At 50.6% G+C, this 13,469-nt stretch overlaps 1 protein-coding gene across 1 annotated transcript in view; it reads left to right on the forward strand.

Moving 5' to 3' along the window:
* The window catches only part of SMYD2 (SET and MYND domain containing 2), a 54,890-nt gene that overhangs the window by 18,783 nt on the left and 22,638 nt on the right, over nt 1-13,469 (forward strand). Inside the window, 1 exon segment of the mRNA XM_066595062.1 lies at nt 12,719-12,843. Within this exon segment, the coding sequence (XP_066451159.1) occupies nt 12,719-12,843 (125 nt within the window).

The following is a 13,469-nucleotide window of genomic DNA, read 5'->3' on the forward strand; positions in this document are numbered from 1 at the left end:
TCAGTGCCCTCTGATGTTGAAAGTGGCCGTTCCCATCTTCATACAGGAAGATGCCCATGCTGCTCCTCCCGATCGTTGTCCAGTTCCGCCTTGGGACCTTAACTTGGTCCTAGATGCACTACAATCGCAATCCCTTCGAATCTATGTGAGACATCCCAGCACAGCTTTTGGCATATAAAGTGGCGTTTTTGTGGATGTCGGCTCCATTTGCTGAGTTCCAGAGCTTACAGCCCTCTCGGCCAAGCCTTCCTTCATGGTAGTACCCATGACAAGGTGGTCCTCCGTCTTGTGCCCTTCTTCCTACCTAAGGTGGTGTCATTCTACATCAGTGAGGACATTGTGCTCATCCGAGGGCACGCGCTCTCCATAAGCCCTATTTGGTTGCTGCTCTGAGAATCTATTCGGCTCAAACTTCCACTTTAGGTGCTCTGACTTTGTGATCCTGGATGGTCCTAGAAAACGCCTCGTCGCTTCCAAGGTGATGATTTTGTGCTAGATCAGGTCATCCGTTGTAGACATAACTGTGCAAAGGGCAGAGAGCCTCCCTTCCGTGTTACTGTGCATTCGTCTCGGGGTCTGGGTCCTACGGCAGCAGCGTTGTAACCGCACTTCCACCCTTCACATCTGCAAAGCTGCCATTTGGACTTCTTTACGCACCTTTACAAAATTTTACAAGCTTCACACTTTTGTATCCTCTGATGCCTCTCAGTTGGCACATTTTACTGACAGCCTTATAACTGACCACATGACTGCTTTTTCCCAACCTTGGGACTGCTGTAGAACGTTCCGCAGGCTGAGTTGTGTCCCCCAATGTCAGACAGGAAAACAAAGTTGTGTGCTTGTCATGAAAACTTTCTCATCTCGTTCAATTGGGGACACAGCACCCATCCAGATTTTATACTGAGACTCCTCCGATATTTCCCTCCTTGTTGGAGTGGTTTCCCTGATATTGCAGTGTATTATCACAAACCATAGAGATCACAGGGCCAATCTCAAGAGGAAGCACCCTCCCCTTGTGATTCCTTTTACATGCTGCTATCATAGAGTTTGAAGGGTCCTTCAGGGTCATTGGGTCCAACCCCCTGCTCAGTGCAGGATCACTTAATCATCCAGACAGATGTCTGTCCGGCCTCTGAACACTTCCATTGAAGGAGAACTCCCCACCTCCGTGGCAACCTGTTCCACTCATTGATCCCCTCACTGTCTAATATTTAATCTGTGTCTCCTCTCTTGCAGTTTCATCCCATTGCTTCTAGTCTTTCCTTGTGCAGATGAGAATAGGGCTGATCCCTCTGCACTGTGACAGCCCTTCAGATATTTGTAGACCGCTATTAAGTCTCCTCTCAGTCTTCTCTTCTGCTAAACATTCCCAGATCCTTTAACCGTTCCTCATAGGACATGATTTGCAAACCGCTCACCATCTTGGTAACTTTTTTCTCTGAACTTGCTCCAGTTTGTCTGTCTTGTATAAAGTGGGGTGCCCAGAACTGGACCCAGTATTCCAGATGAGGTCTGACTAAGGAAGAGATAGAGGGGGATAATGACCTCACGTGATCTAGACTCTATGCTTCTCTTAATACATCCCAGAATTGTGTTTGCCTTTTTGGCTGCTGCATCACATTGTTGACTCATGTTCAGTCTATGATCTATTAGTACAGAGGTCCCCCCAACTCCAGTCCTCAGAACCACCACAGGTCATGTTTTCAGGATATCCAATGGTAAGAACACCTGTAGCAATGTCTGAGGCACTGACAATAATTACATCACCTGTGCAATACTGAGGATATCCTGAAAACATGACCTGTGGTGGTCCTGAGGACTGGAGTTGGGGAACTCTGTATTAGTATACCCAAGTCTTTTTTCACATGTGCTGCTGCTTAGCCCAATTCCTCCCATTCCGTATGTGCGTTCTTCATTTTCTTGCCCAGATGTAGGACTTTGCATTTCTCCTTTGTTAAATACCATTCTGTTAGTCGCTGCCCACTGTTCAAGCTTTTCTAGATCTTTTTGAATCCTCTCCCTCTCTTCCCTAGAGTTAGTCTTCCCTCCTAGCTTTGGTGTCGTCGGCACATTTGATCAGTTTCCCACAATTCCCTCCTCCAGATCATGTATAACAATGTTGACCAACACTGGGCCTAGGACAGAGCCTTGTGGTTCCCCACTTGATACATTCTTCCACTGTGGATGTGCCACCATTTATGACCACTCTTTGAGTACGATCACTCAGCCAGTTGTGAATCCACCTAACAGTTGCCTTGTCAATCCCAGATTTGTCATTTCACAATAAGTCTGGTATGAGATACTTTGCCAAATGCTTCACTAAAGCCAAGATATACTATATCCACCGCATTTCCCTGATCAACCCAATCGGTGATTCTGTCATAGAAGGACATTAGATTCATCTGGCATGACTTGTTTGTTACAAACCCATGCTGGCTCTGGTTAATTACTCCATTCTCTATCCAAGTACTTGCATACATGCTGTTTTTTTTTTTAAACTCGTTTTATTGAAAACTCTGTATTTTGTACAATAACTGGATAAAGCACTTTGGTTACATCATTTGCTCATTACACTTGTGTCAGCAATGCTTTAGTACATTCCATGGACATACATGTGTTACATTCGTTTATGATATGGTTTCTTTGTAGTGCCAGTAGGGGGTGTGATTCTTGGTTGGTTTTACTAGGTGTTTCTAGGCGTCCCTGTCAGTAAGTTGTGAACTGATCCTGTGTTACACCGTACTCGTTGGCCCACACCATCTTACCCACACTTTATTACATTTTTCAGGGCATTTTCTGTTTTTGTATACAATTTTTTCGTATGTCAGGACGGCATTAATGATGTTCTGCCACTTTGAGTGTCGGGGGGTGCTCTGTCCATCCAGCGCAGGGCTATTGCTTTCCGGGCATACATAATACCTTAGTGAGAAATATCCTGTCATGGTACTGCCATTGTTCTTTGTCTAGGAGGCCTAACGGGCACACTGCGGGGCCACACTGCGGGGCCACACTGCGGGGCCACACTGCGGGGTCACACTGCGGGGCCACACTGCGGGGTCGTGTGGTATCGGTATTCCCAGTATTTGTGTTCGGATCTCTATGATCTCCCCAGTATGCCTGATGTCTGCGCACTTCATAGGGTTACATTTTGCATTAGGCGCTCCGCACCGGTGACAGCGGTTGGTGTTTATCCGATTCATGGAGTCTGGTCGGCGTTGGGTAACACTGGTGTAGGATGTATAGTTGTGTTAGTTTGTTTGCCGCCGGTGATACCGCGGTGTATATGGACATCGCTGTCTCCCAGTCCTCGTTAGTGAGGGTGGGGATGAGTTCTCTCCATCTCTGCATTACTGTCATTGGTGTATCAGGATCTTAGCTTGCAGTAGATGGGTGTACAGCACCGATATCAGGCCTTTAGGTCCTTGTGTTCGTAGTATGCCTATTAGTGGATATTGGGAGAATGTTCGTCTAGGTCCTGGGCACTGTGCGGTCAGTGCGTGTCGGTGCGGTCAGTGCGTGTCGGTGCGGTCAGTGCGTGTCGGTGCGGTCAGTGCGTGTCGGAGCTGCAGGTATCTAAAGAATCCCGCCCTTGGAATCTGGTACAGTTGTTGTAGTTCAGAGGAGGCCAGCGTTTGGTCCACATATACTTGGTGTGGACTCCTGAGTTGATCCAGAATGGTTTGCCCGGCAGGTTCATCAGATGTGGTAATGCCCTGTTGTCCCACAGGGAGTCTCCAGAGGGGTGTTCTCCTGTCCAGTTAGTGATTTACATGTCCACCACACGGTCACTGCGAGTCTGTGGATGGGTAGCATTTGTTTGGTCATTAATCCTGGTTTTTCCAGGAGGATCCAGAGCGATGTTTCCATGAGGAAGTACATCAGGTGGTGCTCGGAGTTAGGGAGAGGCGCGCTCGATAGCCAATGGCGGAGATATCTCACCTGTCCCGCCAGGTAATATAGTTTAAAATCTGGTAGCGCCATTGCTGCCATCTCTTTAGGGCGCTGTAGGGTATCTAGACGTAGCTTGGCTCTAGAGTTTCCCCATATGAAGGATGTTATTAAGGAGTTAGTTTTTAAAGAATTTCTGTGGTAGTTGTTTCTGTGGTGTAGTTGTGTGTCTGTGGTGTAGTTGTGTGTCTGTGGTGTAGTTGTGTGTCTGTGGTGTAGTTGTGTCTCTGTGTGGTGTAGTTGTGTCTCTGTGTGGTGTAGTTGTGTCTCTGTGTGGTGTAGTTGTGTCTCTGTGTGGTGTAGTTGTGTCTCTGTGTGGTGTAGTTGTGTCTCTGTGTGGTGTAGTTGTGTCTCTGTGTGGTGTAGTTGTGTCTCTGTGTGGTGTAGTTGTGTCTCTGTGTGGTGTAGTTGTGTCTCTGTGTGGTGTAGTTGTGTCTCTGTGTGGTGTAGTTGTGTCTCTGTGTGGTGTAGTTGTGTCTCTGTGTGGTGTAGTTGTGTCTCTGTGTGGTGTAGTTGTGTCTCTGTGTGGTGTAGTTGTGTCTCTGTGTGGTGTAGTTGTGTCTCTGTGTGGTGTAGTTGGGTCTCTGTGTGGTGTAGTTGGGTCTCTGTGTGGTGTAGTTGGGTCTCTCTGTGGTGTAGTTGGGTCTCTGTGTGCTCTAGGCAGTACAGGTATTTGGGGGGTATCATCATTTTTTTGAGGTTTATCCTGCCCGCTACAGATAGTGGCAGGGAGCTCCAGCCCTTCAATGTTTGCTGCAGGGTTGTCAGTAGGGGGGTGATGTTTAACTCGAGGCTCTGGGTATGGTCTCTGGTGATGTGTATGCCAAGGTATTAGAATCTGGGGGTGATTTGTAACTTACAGAATACGTCCCCCATCCGCCATCCCTCTGGTCTTAGGGGCATGAAAGCGGACTTCTGCCAGTTGATGCATAGGCCTGAGGAAGTTCCAAATTTATCTATCAGGGATATGGCGAGGGGCAGGGTGCTTCTAGGGTCCGACATGTATAGTATTATGTCTGCGTACAGGCCTATTCTGTCCTCTCTGGGCCCCATCTGGGCGTCTTTGTATGAGGTGTGCTGTCGGATTCTCAGGGCCAGGGGTTCGATTGCGAATAGAAGGGGGGGAAAGTGGGCATCCCTGTCGGGTCCCCCTGTGTAGTGGGAAGGAGGCGGAGGCCAGGCCATTTACCGTTACCCTGGCGGTCGGGGCTTTATATAGAGATCCATTTTATGAATGTGTCTCCGAACCCGAATTTCCGTAGTACTTCTATCAGGTATGGCCACTCGACAGAGTCGAACGCCTTAGCTGCGTCTAGTGAGGCCCGGGCCCAGTCTGACCTCCACCTCCACCCCACCTGTGGGATCACCGGTGTTCTTCTGATGTTGTCCGATGTTGATTTACCTGGGATAAAGCCGGATTGGTCGGGGTGTATGATTTTCCCTATGATTTGGTTTAGTCGGGTGGCTAGTATTTTAGTAAGGATTTTATAGTCCGTGTTTAATAGGGAAATAGGCCTGTACGAGCCGCATCCCTCTGGGAAATAGGCCTGTACGAGCCGCATTCCTCTGGGAAATAGGCCTGTACGAGCCGCATCCCTCTGGGAAATAGGCCTGTACGAGCCGCATTCCTCTGGGAAATAGGCCTGTACGAGCCGCATCCCTCTGGGAAATAGGCCTGTACGAGCCGCATTCCTCTGGGAAATAGGCCTGTACGAGCCGCATTCCTCTGGGTTTGTCTGGTTTAAGAATGAGGACTATGTTGGCCTCCAGCATGGACTCTGGGAGGCTCTTATCGAGTATACCTTCATATAGGGAGAACAGGTGGGGGATTAGTTCTTTTTTGTAGTGTTGGTAGATTTCCACTGGTTGCCCGTCCGGGCCCGGAGTTTTGTTCTTTGCCATTTCATTTATTGCTTCTTCAATCTCTTCCGTTGTAATGGGAGTCTCATAAGGACTTGTAGTCGTCTTGTGTTTCTGGAAATATTATGTCAGATAAATAGGCCTCTAGTTCTGCAGATGTGTAATTGACTCGCGATTTGGTATAGGTCGTCGTAGAATTGTTGGAATCTATCCAGAATTTCTTTCGGGTCTGTGAGCGTTGTTTCCTCAGCTGATTTGACTCTCAGTATGGATGGGGGGGGGGGGGGGGCGGTCTCTCCTGTCGCGCCGTATAGGCAAGGAATTTGCTGGATTGGTTTCCCAGTTCAAAAAAGGATTGTCGGGTAAAGAAGAGGTTCCTCTGGGCTTTCTCTTTCAGATATAGTAGGTAGTCTGATATAGTAGGTAGTCTGATATAGTAGGTAGTCTCTGCCTATCTGGAGCCATTTGCCTCTTTTTGTGTCTGTGGGGTCGGCTACAGATTCTCTTTCTAGTTGTGGGCATTGCTCTGCTAATAGTTCTCCTCGTGCCGTGGCTCTTTTAATAAATGAAATTGAGGACCTTAAGCAGCCTCTGAGGTGGGGTTAAATGCCCCCCATACTAGTATTGTATCTGCGTGTGCCCGTGTGCCTCATAGTATATTTGGATCTGATCCGGTCGTTAGGTCCAAATAGCGAGAGCCAGAATGGGTGCACCTTTGGTCTCTTGATTGTAGCCGGGCCTGGATTTTGGAGGACCATACGTATTGGCGAGTGGTCTGAGACCCCCCGAGGGAGGAACTCTATTGAGTTGATTTTAGGGAATAGTGAAGGGGACCCGAATATATAGTCTATTCGACGGAGTGCGTGATTGTGGGCTGCACGGCAGGTGTATTCCTTTTGTTGCGGTTGAAATATTCGCCATAGATCCAGCCATCCCGTCACCGAGATGATAGAGGCCAGGCGGGTCTCACCCGCGTCTCCCTCCCTCCGAGCACCACCCCCAAATCTATCCACGACGGGATCCATCACCATGTTCATATCTCCCATGCATACGACTGTTGCGTCTGGTGAGAATGATGCAGATTGGATGCCGTCTGCCAGGATGGCTGTTGTCGCCGGCGGCGGGTTATAACGGCACGGAGGACGTACGGGTCGTTGTTACTTTTAGCTCTCACAAAGATGTATCTGCCCTCTGTGTCTCCTAAGCTGTTCCCCTTCCCATCTGAGTGTTCTTCCTATTAGCAGGGACACCCCCTGGACTATGATGTGTGGCATGCCTGAGCGGACCACTGATCCCATGGTTTCAGCAGGACTCTTGTGGTTTCAGGCGTGCGGTGGGTCTCCTGCAGGCACAGGACCTGCGGTCGCCAGGAGCGTATTGATGTGTTGCTGTTCGCTTTCTGGCTGATCCCATGCCCCTGACCTTCCAGGACACAGACTATCTCCGCCATGGGCTGAGCGATGTTAATCGGGTCCGGATACAAGTTCTCATGTCCTTCTGCCTGTCCGGGGTCCCTCCCCGGCACTCGATTACATTTTTACCATATATCATGTAACAGTTCTTCAGCACCTCCTTAATGCCATCATGGAGCACTTGATGTGTACAACTTATAAACACTTCGATAAACTACTATCAACTCTAAATCTTAAGCAGCTTGTAGTTAGAGAGATTTTAGGGTAATCCTCTCTGTCAAAATCGTATTCGTGGCAATCCTATAGTAGGGGGAACCTACACAGTACAGCTTACTGCAAGACTACACTGAGGTATTGTGTTGTTGGGTCAGTTGTGTCGCATTAGTCTGACAATTATTTCCTGGGTGGGTCCCCTTGAGGGAAGGGAGCATATTGGGGGGGGGGGGCTTTTTCCCCTTCAGCGTGTGGGTTCTGGATTACCTTGCGAGGCAGCGGGGGGGGGGGGGGGGGTCGGTAAGGGAGGGGGGGGGGGGAGAAAGGTCTGTCGCTGCCATAAAAGAGGAGGGCTTGTCGCCTTCTCCCAAGAGTAGTGGATCACATATCTGCCACAGGTAAAGAGTCTCTGTTCTGTGCCTTTGGCTCAGGTATGCTTGTGGCGTGTTTGGTGGACAGTCTCTAATGTGCAGTTGGGGACTGTGAGGTAAGTGCTCACCTTTATGCAGGGGTCTCGGCACCTAGAGGGGGGAGAGAAGTGGTTATGCATACATTACGGCCCTCTGGTCGTCGCCTGGTGTTCAGCCAATTTCCTGCTTCAGTTGGTGAGGAGAAGAAGCGGGTGCGATCCCCGTCGATCACTGGCAGTCGCGCCGGATACACCATGGAGTACGGGAGCTGCAGGTCTCTTAGTTGCTTCTGGACTCCGAAGAATGTTGCTCGCTATTTTTGAAGGTCTGCCGAGAAGTCCGGAAAAATGGACACCGTGGCGTTGTCATGTCGCAGTGGGCCTCCCTTTCTGGCGGCTTGTAGGATTATGTCCCTATCGCGGGAGTTGAGCATCTTTGCTAGTAGGGGTCTGGGTGGGGCTCCTGGTATTGGTGGCTTCATGGGCACCCGATGGGCACGTTCAATAACAAAGACTTGCGATAGTCCAGCATTGGGAAGGAGTTCCCGGAGCCAGCGTGCTATAAATTCTTCAGGCCTTTGCCCCTCAGCCCGCTCTGGTAGTCCCACGATGTGTAAATTATTTCTTCATTACTGGTTTTCTAGATCATCCGCTTTTTGTCTCCAGTACTCGGCTTTCTGCGTGAGATCTCGTATTGTGTCTGTCGTTGGGGTGACGGCATCATCTAGCGTACAGATTCTGTTTTCTGTGTTGGCGGCCCGCTCTCTTAGGTTTTGGAGATCTTGCCTTCGTAAACTTACATCCATTTTTAGTTCATCAGTTTTGCTGGTGGCTGTGGATGTTTGTATTGCGGTCAGAAGCTGTTGCAGTTGTTGCAGCGTTTGTACAGTGCCCTCAGTTGGATCTGGGTGGTTCTTTGTCGCTGTAGCTCCCGCCGCGGCGGCGCAGTGGGTTCAGGGCTGGGCTCTTTTCGGGTTTCTCCTCTTGTCTACGGATGAGCTTTGCCTAGTGGGGCCCATGCTGCAGTTGTTTGGGTTTTCACTATAGGAGTTGGATTCCATATGGGGGTTCTGCCGTTGCCCCAGTTCTGTTATGCCCTCTCCGCGGGTCTTGTAGTCCTTTTCTCTATGGCTCTTTGCCTCAGGCTCCTTACTATTTTTGCTTCTGTGCGGGGTCTTCACGCCGATCAGCTTTCAGCTCTGGGGTTCCCCTTTCTCCTTTCCCCTAGTTCTCTCGACTATATGGTGTTTAATCCTCTTGTGGGTGCGGGAGGGGGGTCTTTTCTCTATGTCCCCTTTAATTTACCTTCTCTCCACTTTGTTGGCTGACAACGCCTATAAAATGGTGGTCACTGCGCCGCGGGTCTAGCGGTGTCGTTCTCTCCGCTGTCTGTGCCTCCGGTTTACCACTGGTGACTCTGCCCTCTCCCTCTTCACTTCAGCGGTTCTATACTGGGCCGGGGATCAGCGTTCTGTCGTGCTTTAGGGCCTGTATGTTTGTGCTGCCACACGCAAGATGGCGCCCGCGATTTCGCGGGCTTTTCCCGCCTGCGGCGCTTTCTATTTCAGCGCCTCGGTAGCTCCGCCAGGGGTTTAGCCTCTTCTCCTTTCCCTCTGTATGGCGCTGTGCCGCGCCCGGGAGCAGCGTTCTTTGTGCTCTGGGACCTGTACACCCGTCTATGCCCCTCACAAGATGGCCGCCGCGGCCGCGATTTCGCGGGCTTTTTCCGCCGGCGGCATCTTTTATTTCAGCGCCGCGGGCTTTCCTCCGGGGGTTTAGCCTCCTCTCCCTTCCCACCTCGTGGTGCTGTGCCGGGCTCGGAGTCCTCACCGACGGCCAGCGCCTCCCACAGTATGGTCGCGGGTATCCGCTCCCACTGCTGATGGTACCTTTGCTGTGGCCGTCCGGGAGCACCGTCGGGGGTTCGGTCCGCTCCTCTCTCCCTCTGGTGGTGGTGTTCTGGGTCGGGGGACCCTCAGGATGTCCACAGGATAACTAAGTTGCTGGTAAGCGGAGGAGCTCTCCTCACATGCGACCGGTCAGCTCGGCTGCTTGGCCACGCCCCATACATGCTGTTTAATAATTTGTTCAAAGATCTTTCCCGGTATAGAAGTCAGGCTCACAGGCCTGTAGTTTCCTGGATCCACCTTCTTCCCTTTTTTGAAGATAGGGACAACATTTGCCCTTTTCCAATCTTCTGGGACTTCTCCTGTTCTCCAGGAGTTTTCACAGATTATGGCGAGTGGTTCAGCAATTACCTCTGCTGCTTCCTTTAATATCCTAGGATGTAATTCATCTGGAACTTGAGACTTGGGTTCATGTAAGTTAGCTAAGTGTTCCTTCACCATCTCTCTGCTTATAGATAGCCTGTTTTCTTTTATTCCCCCAATAACACAGGGAAGATCAGCTGATGTTACATCTACTTTCTGAGAGAAAACAGATACAAAATAGGAATTTAAAAGTTCGTCCTTCTTAACATCATTCTTAACCAATTCATTGTTTTCACCCTGTAAGCGTCCAATAGCATCTTTGACTTTTCTTTTGCTTTTGACTCCCCAAATCCTTTATTATTGCTTTTGGCCTCTCTTACAAGCCTCAGTTCATTATCAGCTTTATCTTTTCTGACACTTCCCCTACAGTTTCTGCAGACCCCATTATATTCTTCTTTAGATATTCCCCCCTCTTTCCATTTGATAAACATATTTTTCCTCCTCTTTAACATGTGTACAAGTTCTGTGTTCATCCATCCGGGTCTCTTTAAATGCTTCCCATTCTCCTTCTTTTAGGGATTGGTAACGATTGTGCTTTGAGAATCTCATTTCACAATATTTCCCAACCTTCTTGGACATTTCTGTCCTTAAGAACATCCGGCCATTGGATTCTTCCTCTCCTCTTTCTGAGTCCATTAAAATCTGCCTTTCTGAAATCCCACCTTGAGGTCTGAGTCTTCTCAGGTCTTCCAATAATGATGGATTCGTATAAGGGGTTAACAGCAGGGATCGGTGTTCTCACTGATCCCTGCTGTTGCTGCAGGAGGTCTCTCAGTCCTGCTGCAATTGGCAGAGGCTCGGCTTCTGAGCCCGCAGCATCCAGAGGACGGGATCTGCTTTGCAGATGGGATGTACATTTACACCCCACATTTATGTTCCTAATTCCATTGTGATCCCGGGGGCAGAGCCTGGCAGCAGTGGTGTGTTGGGGCAGGGCTGCCGTGCGGTGCTGTTACCAGTAGTGTAGAGACCCAGGGGTTCGCTGTGACGGGGCTCGTGGACTTATACAGTTTGATCAAAATGTAACGCAGATCCTCCATGTTTATAATACTGAGATCAATGTAAATGTGCGGCTGCGGCTTTGTGTGTTTGGCTCTGTTTTTAAGATAAAGCTTGTGTGTGTACCCTTTATTAGACCCCCTGCCCCTCTCAGGATTGGCGCCCCCTGTATGGTAATTCCCCCCGTGACCCCGGCGTGCGGCATAAAATCACGTGACAAGTTTTCTGCAGATCAGTTTCAGTGTGAATTCACATTAGATGGAAGATCCAGCGATCGGAGCGACTTCTAACGAGGCCGGTCATCGGTGCTGGACTAGCCGGGGGCTCACTGCCGACCGCGCAGGGTTTTTCCTCATGTAACGGTGTGGAGAGTATACCAAGAATGGCGCAATCGAGGAAAACATCCAGCAAAGGGGGATCCTGTGGAAACAACTCATCAGTGAAAGGGGTCGGAGGAGGATGTCAGGAATCGTTCTGACCAACAGGCTGCGCAGTCAGCTGAATACAGCGCTGCAGCTCCAACTAACGTGTCCGAACGCACAACTCGCCGTTCCTCCGCATGGATGATATAACAGCGGGCGACCAGTTCCAGCGCCATTGTGTCTAAGAGGAACAGAGAGACTCCAGCGAGCAAAAGAGCGCAAAACTTGTATCACTGAGCAGCGGGAAAACATCTCCTGGTCAGATGGAGCCAGATTTATGTTGCTGATGGGAGGTCAGAATTTGGCACAAGCAGCATGAATCGCTGACCCCTTCCTGTCAGCCGGTCAGAATATGTCAGCACCGCCATCTAATCTGCAGTGACTACAAGAAGCTTCCTGTCCGCAGGGGCCGGTATTCCTGCAGAATGATGTAATCACTGAGTGGGATCTACACCGTGACGAATCGCTGCGGGTCTGAGGGGCGAAGGAGTCCAGAGCTGGTAGATGGGGTTATAGAGGGAGCATTCTGTGTGTAGCAGTGAGGACTGCCTCTCGGTCTCTGTAGCTTCGGTGCGGCTGTCAGTCTCTGCAGAGCATCGCAGAGCTTCTCCCGTTTGCTTACGATGTGAGATCACACAAGATAGAACGTTCATCGCATGGCGGACCACGTAGGGAAGCATCGCTGATGTTTGACCCCCATTCATATTTCTGCCTCAACACCTAAATCTTGCGCAGTTTTATCGCCCGCGTGAAGCCGTCCGTCGGCTGTATTTACACGGAAGCGTCAGGCACAACACATGTTCACCCGTCTGTGTGACACGTATGACAATGGGGCGTGCAGCGTGAAGCCATCTGACTGGGGGGGTCATCTGACACGAGCGCTCTCGTACGCTCCGGAGATCCCGCGATCGGCTCATCTGACACGAGCGCTCTCGTACGCTCCGGAGATCCCGCGATCGGCTCATCTGACACGAGCGCTCTCGTACGCTCCGGAGATCCCGCGATCGGCTCATCTGACACGAGCGCTCTCGTACGCTCCGGAGATCCCGCGATCGGCTCATCTGACACGAGCGCTCTCGTACGCTCCGGAGATCCCGCGATCGGCTCATCTGACACGAGCGCTCTCGTACGCTCCGGAGATCCCGCGATCGGCTCATCTGACATCGGAATGATTTTATGTTTTAGACCTCGACAAACTTGACAATGAGAAGAGAGAGCTGATCCAGACGGACATCGCCGCGCTGCATCACTTCTACTCCAAGAACCTGCACTATGCCGACAACGCCGCGCTGGAGGTGCTCTTCGCACAGGTAACGCTCGGTGGAATGACTCCAGACGCTTTGTTTATACCGATACTCCAGTCACATCCAGAGCTGCATTCAAAGTTCTGGTAACTTCCTGCTTGTTCTCCCTCCTCTCTGCCACCCCCTGCTGGTTGTCTGCAGTGACTCCACAATGCAGGGAGTTATGGCGTCTCCGTGCAGAGCGTCCCTGTAGCACAGCAATGGCCTCCAAGCAGCAAACATACGAGCGCAGCTTTGGATGTGAGTGGAGCAGAGGACATGCGATATTTAGATGGGAGATGTGATTTGGGGGGCACATACTTCTCTGGGCAGTGAATGGATTATGTAGGGCAGTGTGCTGGTTACCCACAATGCATCACCAGGAATATGATGATGTCACGTACGGATGGCGGTGACAGCTGTTCTTGCCTGTCCTCGCAGTCTATGGCTGATGTGTAGCGGAGGCTCAGCTGTCATCTGCAGGAGCATACGGGGGTCTCTGATGCTGCGGCCTCCGGGGGCTCTATCAGTCCCCCCTTCATCCTCACCAGAGCTGTCCTGTCCTGCCGGGCACAGTGTAGACATGTAGCTCCGCCTCCGACAGAGTGGCGCTCTCCTGCGGGGCGCGGTGCAGAGCGCTGTCCTGTCCTGCA

Source organism: Eleutherodactylus coqui, chromosome 3 (assembly GCF_035609145.1).
Source record: "Eleutherodactylus coqui strain aEleCoq1 chromosome 3, aEleCoq1.hap1, whole genome shotgun sequence".
NCBI classification, from domain to species: domain Eukaryota; kingdom Metazoa; phylum Chordata; class Amphibia; order Anura; family Eleutherodactylidae; genus Eleutherodactylus; species Eleutherodactylus coqui.